The 13,531-nt window shown below is 35.1% G+C and overlaps 4 protein-coding genes across 4 annotated transcripts, besides 6 other annotated features; 1 reads left to right on the top strand and 3 right to left on the bottom strand.

Moving 5' to 3' along the window:
- Window positions 1-3,998: part of a mobile genetic element that runs on past the window's edge.
- On the bottom strand, window positions 353-766 carry TVAGG3_0178730 (organellar and viral DNA polymerase type B; the record flags this gene model as incomplete). The annotated part of the gene is made up of 1 exon (XM_051225541.1): window positions 353-766. The coding sequence occupies one exon, from the start codon at window positions 764-766 to the stop codon at window positions 353-355; it is 414 nt and encodes a 137-aa protein (XP_051110527.1).
- TVAGG3_0178720 (uncharacterized protein) lies at window positions 3,143-3,544 on the top strand (the record flags this gene model as incomplete). The annotated part of the gene is made up of 1 exon (XM_001317740.1): window positions 3,143-3,544. The coding sequence occupies one exon, from the start codon at window positions 3,143-3,145 to the stop codon at window positions 3,542-3,544; it is 402 nt and encodes a 133-aa protein (XP_001317775.1).
- Window positions 3,614-3,998: a terminal%2Cinverted (terminal inverted repeat of Maverick-1C transposon ID:TVAGG3_0178710).
- Window positions 3,999-5,179: 1,181 nt separating this feature from the next.
- TVAGG3_0178700 (acetylation-dependent protein binding) lies at window positions 5,180-5,812 on the bottom strand (the record flags this gene model as incomplete). The annotated part of the gene is made up of 1 exon (XM_001317741.1): window positions 5,198-5,812. The coding sequence occupies one exon, from the start codon at window positions 5,810-5,812 to the stop codon at window positions 5,198-5,200; it is 615 nt and encodes a 204-aa protein (XP_001317776.1).
- A 401-nt stretch (window positions 5,813-6,213) lies between these two features.
- Window positions 6,214-6,244: a mobile genetic element.
- Window positions 6,214-6,244: a terminal%2Cinverted (terminal inverted repeat of tvBac_53III transposon ID:TVAGG3_0178690).
- A 1,439-nt stretch (window positions 6,245-7,683) lies between these two features.
- Window positions 7,684-7,715: a mobile genetic element.
- Window positions 7,684-7,715: a terminal%2Cinverted (terminal inverted repeat of tvBac_53III transposon ID:TVAGG3_0178680).
- A 31-nt stretch (window positions 7,716-7,746) lies between these two features.
- On the bottom strand, window positions 7,747-12,050 carry TVAGG3_0178670 (structural constituent of nuclear pore; the record flags this gene model as incomplete). The annotated part of the gene is made up of 1 exon (XM_001317742.2): window positions 7,767-12,038. One exon carries the CDS (start codon window positions 12,036-12,038, stop codon window positions 7,767-7,769), a length of 4,272 nt encoding a protein of 1,423 aa, XP_001317777.1.
- Between the last annotated feature and the right edge of the window lie 1,481 nt (window positions 12,051-13,531).

The following is a 13,531-nucleotide window of genomic DNA, read 5'->3' as shown; positions in this document are numbered from 1 at the left end:
AAGAACGTCCACTTCGCCATCTTTGGTGTCAATAATGAGACTTTGAGTTAAAACCTTTCCTGTCTTAATGGATGTTTGTAAAACTTCTTCTTCACCGTGTTCGGGGTCATGGTCGTCATCATATCTTGTGAAATCAGAGATGTTGTCATACATTAAACATATCTGTCTCAAAAGTTCTGCTATTTGAAACTGGAACGAAAGATATACAGAACTTTCATCATCTCCTAAAGTCAAGTCTGCTTTCTTAAGTATTTCTTGAATGTATGCAATGAGAACAGAGTACCTTGGAAAATATTCGAACAATATTTCATTAGCTGTTGGTTTTGGTGGTTCTTTTGGAGTTTCTGTTGTTTCAGTTCCTTCTGTAGGTTCTGTTGGAGTTTTCTGCATCTCTTGACTTCAATGCTCTTGCTCTCAAAGACCTAAATGTTAGAGCACCAGGTTTTACAAAGGACTTTATAAATGCTTTAATAGTTCCTGGTAAGTTATTGTTAGCATTAAGTAAGTTCCTTATGCTTCCATCATGTACGTCCATAGCACTATGTAAAAAATCTATACTTTTCTTGTAGTCAGCAATAGACTGACTGTGATTTTTTAAAGATTTGTCAATACCTTTAAGCCAATCTTCATGCATGTCTGATACTGAGCCAAGAATATCATTTGCTTCCTTTAGTGTATTTTGTGCTTGTCGTAAAGTATCCAATCCCGTACGTGCATTGTTTGCTATACGTCTTACAGTATCTATTTGACTCCTTGTTTCTTGCATCCAACCAGATAAAGTTTTAATAGTATCCGAACCATTTGAAATGAAGTTCAAAGCATTTTTAACGTCATTTAAAACTTCTTCACCAAGTACCGCCCATATCTTTCCGATTTGGTATTGAAGAACTCCATATGAAGCAGCTGTTAAACCAGTATTTATAAGGTCCCATATCCATGATTTAGCAGTTTTTCCATCCTTTCCATCCTTTCCATCCAAACCGTTTTCGCCTTGAGGTCTTGTATTCCTTGTATTCCTTGTATTCCTTGAGGTCCTTGTATTCCTTGAGGTCCGGTGTCACCCTTCTCTCCTTTCAGTTCATCTTTATGTTCGTTATAATATTCTAATGTCATAAGGTGTACATCATTACTGCTACCAGCAACGCCGAGAATTTGTTTCTCATTCATGACTAAATTCTTTAGGCATTTAATGTTGTCGTCAAATCGAAAGCTCTTTAACAATTCAATGAGAACATTTAATACTTTCACTAATGAGGCATCTACTGTAAGAATTTATATATTGCACCGTTCATCATTTATAATAGGAACTTTGCTTGTTGTAATGAATGGGTCATAAGTGTTAAAAGTAATCGAAATCAATGACTTTTTTAGTTTTTCCATCGTCAATGACTAAATCATTGCCTTCAATGGTTAAAGTTGTTTTCGTTTACTAGTTCATGTGCTCTTCTTGCTTCATTTGTTTCATACGCATATGCAGCAATAGTCATATTTTAATGAGAATAAAATGTTGTTCTATTTGCAAAGTACAGACCCAAACGAATACGGGACAGTAAAGCTTCAAACAAACTTAGGTCTACAGAATGAAGCACTTGCTTTCAGAGTTGTTGACTTCAATACTATCGCAACTTTTGTCATAACAGATGAAACAGATTTCATGGAGTTTGAAATAGATGGAAAGAAGCATGAAATAAGATTTCACAATAATGTAGAATATAAATGGAAACATTAGCTGGAGTGTTAAATGCGCTCATAAATACTACAATAACAAGGAGAACGAAGAAAACTTAATGAATGTTAAACTTATTGGCAGGAGTTTTGAAGTTCAGTTATGCAAAGGAGTTTAAGAAACACGAATGAGTCATAGAGTTCAATTGCTTCTGGGTGCATACATATGACATTTCCTTTGAAAAGTGTTGACAAAACGATTGAGATGAATCTGTTCCATACGTATGTTATGGTAATTGTTTGTACATTGGTCCTAAATATAGCTAATGTCACAGGCATTTCAGGAGTTAATAGTAAAGGTTCAGTAGAATATAAGTCTTTCTGTATGCAGTCAATTCAATGTTATTCCAAACGTTCCTGTCATAGCAACTCATTTAGGTAAATGGGTTTCGCATTAGTCCTCATAATTTGAAAGACATGCAATTCAGACTTGTTGACTTTCAGGGCGAGCCTGTAGAACTGAAGGCACCAGTGCGAATGACTGTTGAAGTTGACTTTTTAGAAAATATTAAATGCAACAGCTTACAAGAGAACTCAGAGCTAAAAATATAAAGTATGAATGTTTATGTATTAGGTCATGAACTTTGGTTGTTGCTGTTTGATGAAACAAATGAATTAGTTATGTCAGTCAAGAGAACAGAAAAAGGCGTCAAAGGCGCCGAGCGCAAAGCGCTATATTGTGTTAGTGAAAACTGCACCAAGTCAATAAGATTAGGTTTGCATTATGAAGATGAGTTCGATACTGTTGAAGAAGTTTTGGACAGATATTACAAATTGCTTTAATTTACTAAAACATATTTCAAGCAAAGTTTATATTCTGTTGAAAGTTTTGTATATTCATTCGAATATTTATACTTAAACTCAACTCCTGTAGTTCCTGGTGTTTCAATGATGCGGATTTACCTATTTTCATGAATGGTGGCGTTTGACCACAGCATTCGATTTCAGGGTCGAGATAGTCAATGACACATTGTTTCCCTGTTATTCGTGATATAACATTTTCAAGGTCCTCTTTGTTAGAATTATTTGGTTCTTACTTATAAGATTTGTCAAAAGCTTCTTATCGTCTTTGAGTAAAATTGTTTGGTATAACTGAAGAAGGTAATGGTCTACGTTATCTGAAGGATTTGTTTGAACATTTGTGTAAGGGTTGTCGTTGGCTTCTCTTGAAAGAATTTGGTCCAGTGGTGGATACTCTAACTTAACATCTGATGTAGCGTTAGCGTTTGAAGCTGAGTTTAAATTCACGGATTTCAGTTCTGGTTCTTTTTCTTTCAAACACTCTGAACTATAGTTCTTTATGACAATATTGTTTGTCGTTCGTGAGTCAACATTTGATGTTGGTTCAATTGGAACATTAACGGCACCAGCTAAGATGGATTTGCTTCTCATTTCATATAGAATAAAAACCTTTTATATGTATGAAATGAACAATATACTCGACAAGGGTTTGAATGTAAAGCTAACGAATGAAAATATTGTTGAATTCACTGAGACAGGAGCTGTGTATAAAGATGTAGAACTACTGAACAAAAGAGCTAAGGGAAGAAGCAGGAACATGAACAAAGGGTGGAAGCCTATAAAAATTTATGTCAACGATGGCTCAGGAGGTTCAAACATAAAGTATGCAGAAAGTTATAGAGTTTATGCGCTAAAAGGTGAAAAGCCTTCATTTAAGAACAGCTATTCTAACGCATATCCTCAAAAGTTAACGGATGGGGAAGTGGATGATATGAATGACAGCAAAAATATTAACAGAAATGGCGACAGAGATGCATGGAATTTGTTTACCATCAGTCAATTGAAGGTTAAACTTTAAAACAATGTTGGTCGTTCCCATGGAATATTTTTGACTTTAATGGTATTAGTCATGATATGAATCTCAAGGTATGAAGGAATGAAGAATGGAAAGTTTATACAAGCATACGATACAAACGGTAAACGTGTTTCATTAGCTTTGTCAAAACTTACTAACATTTATTTTGACAGTGACTTTGACTCTGACGATTGGAGCGACAGCAGCGATACTGAAGAATATGAACTATTGTGTGAAGCACAGCAATGGGAAGAGTTGCAATACTTTTGTAAGTGAGAACGTTTATTTTTACAGTAGTAAGGTGAAGTGGTTGGCGGCTTTATAAATATTTAAGGTTAAGTTGGTGTTTGTGTTTGTGTTGTAAAATATACGTTAACGGTTTTGTAAAGTGTCAAATTCACAAGTATTGCGTACGGAGGAACGCAGTGCCTCAGTACACGACTTAACCATACTAACTGTTATGACACTTTCTCCAGTTTATAGGACCTCTCTCATATTCTATCTTGTCATATATAAACTCATAGTCATGTATGTCCTCTAACCATCTCATAACGGTTTCCAAACCACTTTTATCGGATGTAAAGTAAAAGCATGGATGGTTATGTAAAACGTCTAAAGTTTCTAAAGAGTCTCTCAAAGTCCAGTCTACTTGGTATTGAAAATCCCATGTGTTATAGAACGGCGGTCCACTATAAAGAAAACATTTTCCTTGTCTTTATATTTTTCATACAACTCTGTCCAATGACATCTCACAAACTCTATACCCTCAATATATTTTTCTATGTCCTCTTTGAAAACATTTGTATAGTTGAGATATAAAACTTTTGACATAAGTGTTTCAATGTCATGAACTCTTATAGCACCACTATATAATAGTCTAGCAGATATACTATCCCAGTCTATATATTCTGCTTTTTTCAAAACCTCTCTCACAATATTTTTGTTATCTAATGGTATACGTTCCATCTTACCTATCTGAATCTTTTCTTTTAACTCTTTCAATATATTGTTTGTGTCTGGAATATGTTTGAGACGGTCCATATAGTTGTCGAAGTCATTGCATATAATCTTTGAGTCTGGGAATATTGTATGGCACAAATGGGATATATAGAAACTTCCACCGAACAAATCTACAAATGTTAGACCATTCGGTAGTTTCTTAAGTTCTCTCAATATAATATCTTTACATTTACTCTTATTTCCAAAGAACGGTAACGGAGGTTTTGTAAAATTCATTTATATATAATAATAAAAATGTTTTTTCCCTGAAAAGTGATAGAAAAGTGACAAACATGAAAACATATATAATTTGTGAAAAGCGACACATTATATAATGTTTTCGACCCAGAAGAAGGCTTCTTCCCAGAAGCAATGGAGGAAGAAGAAGAGTCCTCCGAATTCACACCAGAAGACTAACAATTTTCCGAATAAAAACTTCATTTATACTAAACATCTTCAGGGCTAGAGGGCACGAAGTGCCTGGAAGCCCCACTACCTTTTTTTTTTTTTTAAGACAATGAAAATTGTTGAAATTAAATGAATTTCTTGCAAGTTTCAAGCTTTTTCCTTTCAAATCGCATAAATAGCATATAAAAATATATTAAATGGCATCAAAAACATTAATTCATCTTAGAAAAAGGCATAATTTAACAATTTTTATTTAGATTTTGGTTTTTCAGGAGTTTTAGGTGGCTCGATTATATCAAGTACTTCTAATCTTGTAGAATTCTTTATAAATGGCCATTTATCGACTAATTCTTCTATTTTAAAAGGTTTGATTAAAGGAGCGATCTTTTCTTTGTTTTCTTCTGATAAGCTGTCGATAGTGAAACCATCTGGTAGATTTATGGGCTCATAGAATGAAACTGTTGGTGGGGCATCGATCAAATGATCATGTAATTCTTTTGCTCCTTTTTTAACTGCAGAAAACCATTCTTCTTCAACACACGAGCATTTCTGTGCTTTCCATGCATCTGCTTTGGCCATAATATCATTGGCAATCATTCCGAACATACTTGTTTCGCCGTTAAATAGTTTTGCGTTCTTACAAATAAGCGCAATGTCATTGTAGAATGAATCTATTGAATCATATTGATTTGCTTTAAGTTTCTTCTTCATGGTTCCGAAGTCCATTGGCTCTTTAACAATATTTAAGTAATTTGGACATTGATCTTTGACAGGATCAACTGGAGCACGAAGAAGCTTCGTCATTGGGGCATCAAAGTATTCATTCAAAAGCTTCTGGCAGCAATTATAATCATAAGGATTCATTTTGTCAAATTTTATAAAAAAGTGACAAATAATTGTTACTAAGACTTTTGGAATTATTAATTTATTGTAGTTTAATAGTTTTCGTTCAGAAAATATAACTCATTTTTAGACCAAAAAAGTGGCATCTGAGAATATTGTTTCTTCTTTATCTGATCATTGAAACGGAATCGATCCACGTGATTAGTTTGAAACGATGATATACTAGGGATTAAAGAATATTAATATTGCAGAAATCAATTATTCGATGTTCAACTCATATTTTTTCGAAATATTACAACAATGATATCCAAAGTACTATATTTTGGCATAATAAATTCAAAACGATATTAAAACAACAGATTGACTAATCATTATGGTATAGTATTATGCATACTATCTTGAGATATTGCTTCAAATATTGAGAGAATGTCAGAAAGTGGTAAGTGTACTCTTGAAATTTTTTTTGAGGGAGATCCAAAAAGTGCAATTTTTTTTTCAAAACATGTCAAGTCCAGAGCAGCCAAAAAATGAAAATGAATGTAGTTACAGTAACCTTAAGCCAATTAAAATATTTGAATGCCCAGATCAAGTATCAAAAATGATTTGGGACGTCAATTCCCAAAATATTTTGCAAACATCTTCACAAATTATCGAATTAATTACAAATCACAAAATAACTATCCAAATGGTTATACATTTAATTAATATAATTTCAGAAATTCGTTTTCAAAATATTAAATTATATTCAGAACTTTATCAAAAGATATCAAAAACATTTTTATACATCCGCAAACCGGGAAATACGAAATTAGCGACGCTCCTGCATTATAATGGCTTCAAATTTGAAAAATTCGAGCCTGAAATGAAAAAAGAAGATATTCTGAATTTATATTCAACAAAATCTCGTTTATATTATATTGCATGGAATAAAATTGATGAACTTAAGAGTAAATTCCCAAAACTTCATATTAATAAAAGAATTAATGATATCACACTACTTGACTGTGCAATTAAATATGGATCAGAGTTGTGTTTCAATTACTTGAAAAATTTAGGAGCTCAATATACTAATAAATCAGAAGAATATGCCGTTCAAGGCGGAAATAAAAACATTTTTATGCAAATGATAGAAGATGGTAAATCATTTGATAACATGATTAATACAGCATTGGATTATCGAAACTATGAAATTGCTGAGTACCTTAAATCAAATTTAGGCCAAACTTTTGATTCAATTGCAGAAAGTATGTATTTCGGAAATTATGATGTTGCATCTTATTTAATTTCTAATGGGGCAAATATCAACAAAGTTTATAATCTCTTTCTATTCATATTTATCGTTATTTTAAAGATTTTTCTTTCTCTTCATATTAATCATTGTTTTATTGGATTATCTCTATATTAATGTATGCCCTCTTAGTATTGCAATCAGTGCGAATTCAATGGAAATTGTCCAATTCTTAGTTGAGCATGGTGCTGATGTTAACATGACATTTATTCTCTTTCTTTTCATATTTATCATTGTTTTATGGAACTCTCTTTCTCTTCATATTTATCATTATTTTATGACATTCTCTTTCTTTTCATGTTTATCATTAATTTATAATATTTACTCTCTTTTCACACCTATCATTATTTTATGAAATTCTCTTTCTTTTCATATCTTTCTTTGTTTTATTACATTATTTTACTTTTCATATTTATCATTGTTTAATAGCATTCTCTTTCTTTTCATATTAATCATTGTTTTATTGCATTCTCTCGATGTTAATGAATTCCCTCTTAGTGTTGCAATCAAAATGAATTCCCTCTTAGTATAGCATTCTCTCGATGTTAATGTTATTACTGTTATACTTTTTTGCAATCACAATAATGATATATTGATATTATGGGAGCATGTCAGAAAGTGGTAAGGGCACTTTTAAATTAAATTTAAAAAAAAAATTAAAAAAGAGGATCAAACTAATTTTTTTATTTATTCTTCATCTTCTTCTGTTTCAACCTTTCTTGTACGAGCGCGGCGTCCTTTCTTCATTAATCTTCTTCCTGATGTTGCTTCTACACCTTCCTCTGGTGTCTCTGTCTTTGTTGCCGCTGAGTCATCGTCAGCTGGTGCTGCTGGTTTTCTTGGTCTTGGTCCTCCCATTATTCCTCCTGCCATTGGACCTTTGACTAAACCTGCGAGTGCTGCGATCTTGGAGTTAACTTTCTTTCCTCCTGTCGCTGATGTCTTCTCTTCTGGCTTCTTCTCTTCTTGCTTTGGAGATTGTGCTGGTTTCTTTGGTGTTTCATCTTCATCGAACAATGACTTCTTCGGCTTTGGCTTCGGTGTGTCTTCGTCTTCGTCAAACAATGATTTCTTGGCTGGTTTTGGCTTTGGAGTGTCATCTTCTTCATCGAAAAGTGACTTTTTAGCTGGTTTTGGTTTTGGTGATTCATCATCATCGAACAAAGACTTCTTTGGTGCTGGCTTTGCAGCTTCTTCCTTCTTCGGAGATGTTGCTGGCTTGGCCTTTGGTGTTTCATCTTCATCATCATCAAAGAAAGATTTCTTGGTTACTTTTTCTTTCTCTGATTTCGGTTGAATTGGAGTGATTGTTGTGTCTTCGAAAATTCTGTTCTTTGTTTCTTGTGGCTTTGGCTTTTCTTGTGGCTTTGGAGCTGCCTTTGGCTTCTGATCTTCTTCGTCATCATCGAACAACGACTTCTTTGGCTTTGGCTTTGGTTGTTCCTTCTTTTCAGCTGGTTTTTGTTCATCTTCATCGAATAAAGATTTCTTGGCTGGCTTTGGTGTTTCTTCTTTCTTTGGTTCATCTTCATCAAACAATGACTTCTTTGCTGGCTTTGGAGATTCTTCCTTCTTTTGTTCAGCTGGCTCATCATCGAATAATGAGATATTCTTCTTGGTTGGCTTTGGTGTTTCTTCCTTCTTGGGCTCTTCTTTCTTCGGCTCTTCCTTCTTTGGTGCTGGTTTTGGTGGTTCATCTTCGCCAAACAATGACTTCTTTGATGGTTTGATTGTTGCATCATCATCAAACAATGATTTAGAAGCTGGTTTTGGTGTGCTGTCTTCATCATCAAATAATGACTTCTTCGCTGGTTTGGCCTTTGGTGTTTCATCTTCATCGAACAAAGATCCCTTGGCTGGCTTTGGTGTTTCTTCCTTCTTTTGTTCAACTGGTTTCACTGGTTCTTCCTTCTTTTGCTCTTGGGCAATTGCTCCTCCAAGTGGTTCATCATCATCGAACAATGACTTTTTAGCTGGTTTTGGTGCTTCTTCCTTCTTTGGTTCTTCCTTCTTTGTTTCAGCTGGTTTAGAAGATAATGGTTCATCATCAAATAATGACTTCTTTGCTGGTTTTGGTGTTTCCTTTTTCTTTGTTTCAGCTGGTTTAGAAGCTAATGGTTCATCATCATCGAATAAAGATTTCTTGGCTGGTTTTGGTGTTTCCTTTTTCTTTGTTTCAGCTGGTTTAGAAGCTAATGGTTCATCATCATCGAATAAAGATTTCTTGGCTGGTTTTGGTGTTTCTTCCTTCTTTTGTTCAGCTGGTTTTGGTGAAGCAGCGAGTGGCTCGTCTTCGTCGAAGAGCGACTTCTTTGCTGGCTTTGGAGATTCTTCCTTCTTTGGTTCTTCTTTCTTTTGTTCAGCTGGTTTAGAAGATAATGGTTCATCATCAAATAATGACTTCTTTGCTGGTTTTGGTGTTTCCTCTTTCTTTGTTTCAGCTGGTTTAGAAGCTAATGGTTCATCATCATCGAATAAAGATTTCTTGGCTGGTTTTGGTGTTTCTTCTTTCTTTTGTTCAGCTGGTTTAGTTGATAATGGTTCATCATCATCAAATAATGATTTCTTGGCTGGTTTAGGAGATTCTTCCTTCTTTGTTTCTGTTGGTTTAATTGGTTCATCTTCATCAAACAAAGAAGAAGATTTCTTTGCAGCTGGTTTAGATGTCAATGGTTCATCATCGAATAATGAGCTTGACTTCTTCGCTGCTGGCTTTGATGTCAATGGTTCATCATCATCGAACAAAGAACCTTTCTTTGGCTTTGTCGCCTTTGAAAGAGGTTCATCAACATCGGCAAATAATGATCCACTTGTTGACTTAGACATTGAGTCTGTTTTAGCTGGTTCATCGTCAAACAGACTTCCTCCAGACTTCTTTTCTTTCTTTGCAGGTAATATTGGTTCATCATCTCCAAACAATGAAGAAGATTTCTTTTCCTTCTTTGTTGTGATTGGTTCTTCTTCTCCGAATAATGATGATCCAGATTTCTTCTCTTTCTTTGTTGTTGTTGCAATTGGTTCGTCATCTCCAAACAAAGATGAGGACTTCTTCTCTTTCTTAGCTGGAGCTGGCTCTTCTTCTCCGAATAATGATGATCCGGATTTCTTTTCTTTCTTTGTTGTGATTGGTTCGTCATCTCCAAACAAAGATGAGGACTTCTTCTCTTTCTTAGCTGGAGCTGGTTCTTCTTCTCCGAATAATGATGATCCGGATTTCTTTTCTTTCTTTGTTGTGATTGGTTCTTCTTCGCCAAACAAAGATGATCCAGATTTCTTTTCTTTCTTGGCAGGAGCTGGTTCTTCTTCTCCGAAGAGTGAAGAAGATTTCTTCTCCTTTGGTTTCTCTGCTGGCTCTTCTTCGCCAAACAGAGATGATCCGGACTTCTTCTCCTTCGGTTTTTCAGCTGGTTCGTCGTCTCCGAAAAGTGAAGATCCGCCCTTCTTCGAGCTGGAAACTTCCTCTCCGAATAGCGATGACGCTGCGGAAGAACGCTTCTTCTTTGGAGCAGATGTCTTTGGCTCTTCGTCTCCAAACAATGATGGTTTAAATGATGGCTGCTCTGTCTTGAATTCCGCGGGAGTTTCGGTGGTTTCGAATAATGATTGATCGAAAAGTGATGCTTTCTTTCGACCACGGCGTTTTGTTCTTGGTGCTTCAGTTGGCTCTCCGAAAATTGAGGAGCCGCCCTTGGAGGAACTTCCTCCTTCGTTCAGGTCGTCGAAGAGGGAAATTGTCTTCTTCTTGCTCTTCTTTGGGGCTGGAGCTTCTCCGAATAGGTCGAAAGCGTTTGTGGTCTTCTTCTTCGAGCCACTGGACTCTGGAGCAGCGAACAATCCTTCGGCGGCATCGTTCTCTGGCTTTTCCTCGGTAAGTTGGTCGAATAATGAAGGCTTCTTCTGTTTCGGAGCTGGCTTTGTATCGTCTGTAACATCGAAGATGGAGAGTGTTGGCTTGGCTGGCTTCCTTTCGACAGGAGTAGCTTCAATTGGAGATTCATCATCTCCGAAGAGAGCTTTCTCTGTTTCTGTAAGTTCGCGCTTTGGAGCTGGCTCTGATTCTCCAGTTGTCTTTGTCTCTGATTCGTCGAAGAGGTTCTGTGTTGTAGATGTTTCAACAACACCGGCTTCTGGTGTTTCTGTTGTAGATTCTGGCTGGCCAGCTTCTGGATATCCTTCAGCTGGTGCTTCTGCAGGCTGCTCGCCTCCCTCTGGTGATGGTGTTGTTGCGCCAGGGGTGGCATCCATTGTAACAGGCTCGACAGGCTTGATGAATGGAACGCTTAAGAGTGGATGTGAGCACTCGAGGTTAACTGGATTGGATTTGACGAATGATGATGCTTTGGAGAAAGCTGAGATGTATTTTGGCATAACAATTTGACGAAGGGCTTCTTGTGGTGTAAGTTTTTGCTCTTCTTGTTCCTGAGCTTGTGGAATTTCTGCATTGACATCTGTTCCTTCAATACGACGTTCGACAAATTGATTAAGACAGAGAACATCTAAAGAACCGTAAGCATTGTTAAGCTGTGTTTCAGCAGCATCAACTGCAGAAATAAGTCCTTCTAGCTCTCTTTGTGTATCGCGTGTTTTTTGGAAAATTCTGTCAGAGAAATCTTTGAGGTAATGATAAAATCCACTATCAGAAGCAAGAGTCCATCTTTGAGTTTTAGCTGCCTCTTCCATCTGCTCTAAGGTCCATGGCTTGTCCATTGATTGATCCATGCCTGGAACAATTACAGGATTAACCATATCAGCGCCACCTGCGCCACCGGCTGGTGGTGGAGGTGGTGGGGGTGGAGCAGATCCGCCGTATGATGAAGGTGATCCGAAATCAGAAGAGGCTTCTGGAGCATTATCCATCATAGCTTGGAATCTCGCATTTGTCGCCATCTTCGGACGATTTGAAGATGACGGTGGTGGTGGCGGCGGTGGCGGTGGTGGAGGCGGTGGTGGAATCGACATAATTTTTTTTTTGGATTAGTTTTTTTTGCGAAAAATTCAATAGTTTACATATGAAATCCGAGGGTTAGCGATTATTCCCTTCAGAATATATATTCAGCCTTAAAAACTATTTCTAATATTGTTTCATATCAACATTCTCGTATAAAGTGCTAGCAGATCCGATTTTTGATTTGTCATATTATTGAAAAGTGACAATGTTTGATGATTTTTGTGATTTTTTTTCGTGTAGCTCTTCATTCAAATGAAGAAGACTTTAGTGAATGCAATGTTTCACATCCTTGCGAACATTCACATGTATATTCTTATCTTAAGAATTATATTAATATTACAATTGAAAAAACAAGTTTTGAGACATTAGAAGAACTTCAAAACCTACACGATTTCATTGAAAATTCAAACTATAGCAATATTACATACGATTTTAGCTTTTCTACCGTTAATGGGAAAAAATTAAATCCTAAATTAGAATCATTTCTTTTCTTGAATGAGAGAATTAATACAAGTTTTGGAAATATATTGTTCGCACAGTTTTATTCACCTATAATTTCAATCCGAAATGCAAAAAATTGTTCTTTATTTAATATAACCATCCAAAACTGTAATATAGATAAGAAGATTGGCTTGATTCAAACATCTATTTCAAAATTAGAGTTGATTAACATTACAATTAAGAACAATTACTGTTCGCAATGTCCAATATTTTTATCAACTTCTTCAAGTTTATATTTTTTGACATCAAATTTTGCAGACAATATTGTATTACACGAATGCAATTTACCTTTGATCTATTTAATAAATTCAATCGTTGAATTTGATTCATCTACTTTTATTAACAACCAATCTCCAAATTCACCTCTTATAAGTGCAGAATACTTTGTAATGACTGGGATTTGGGGATGTGAATTCCAGAAAAACACAGCAACACATTTATTTTATATAGATTCTTCATTTTCTTATTTGAACTTTACAAATTCTTCTTTTTCAGATAACAACGCTATGGTTGCACAAATACCAAAGACTTCTAACTTTACAATACGAAATACAACAATATCAAGGACAAATTCTTTGAAGAAACCAATGTTTAGCGTTGAAAGTTCCTTTGTTGTCTTAGAAATTTCTAATTTCACAGGAAACACTGCGAAATCATTCTTAGAAGGAAATTCGAATTCATCTTACGAAATTACTGAAATTGAGATGACAGAAAATACATTTTCCAACAATTTTATTGAAATAGCAGCAATTTCGTCGTTTGTTATTAATAAGACAAAGTTTTCAAAAACTTTTGTGAATAATTTTTATTTTAGAGTTGAAAACAGCCATGTTTCAATGAAAGAAATAGACATAAATGATGCAAAAGGAATATTAGTGCATTCAAATTCGAGTAAAATCAATATTTCGAATGCAAATATTTCATCAAAATTTCCATGTCCAATTTTCATATTAAATACATCGGAAATCAACATAGAACATTCAAAAATTAATGGAAGAGAGTT

The sequence above is a fragment of the Trichomonas vaginalis genome, chromosome IV (assembly GCF_026262505.1).
Source record: "Trichomonas vaginalis G3 chromosome IV, whole genome shotgun sequence".
In the NCBI taxonomy this organism is placed as follows: domain Eukaryota; phylum Parabasalia; order Trichomonadida; family Trichomonadidae; genus Trichomonas; species Trichomonas vaginalis.
This window is presented reverse-complemented; position numbering and strand designations above follow the sequence as displayed.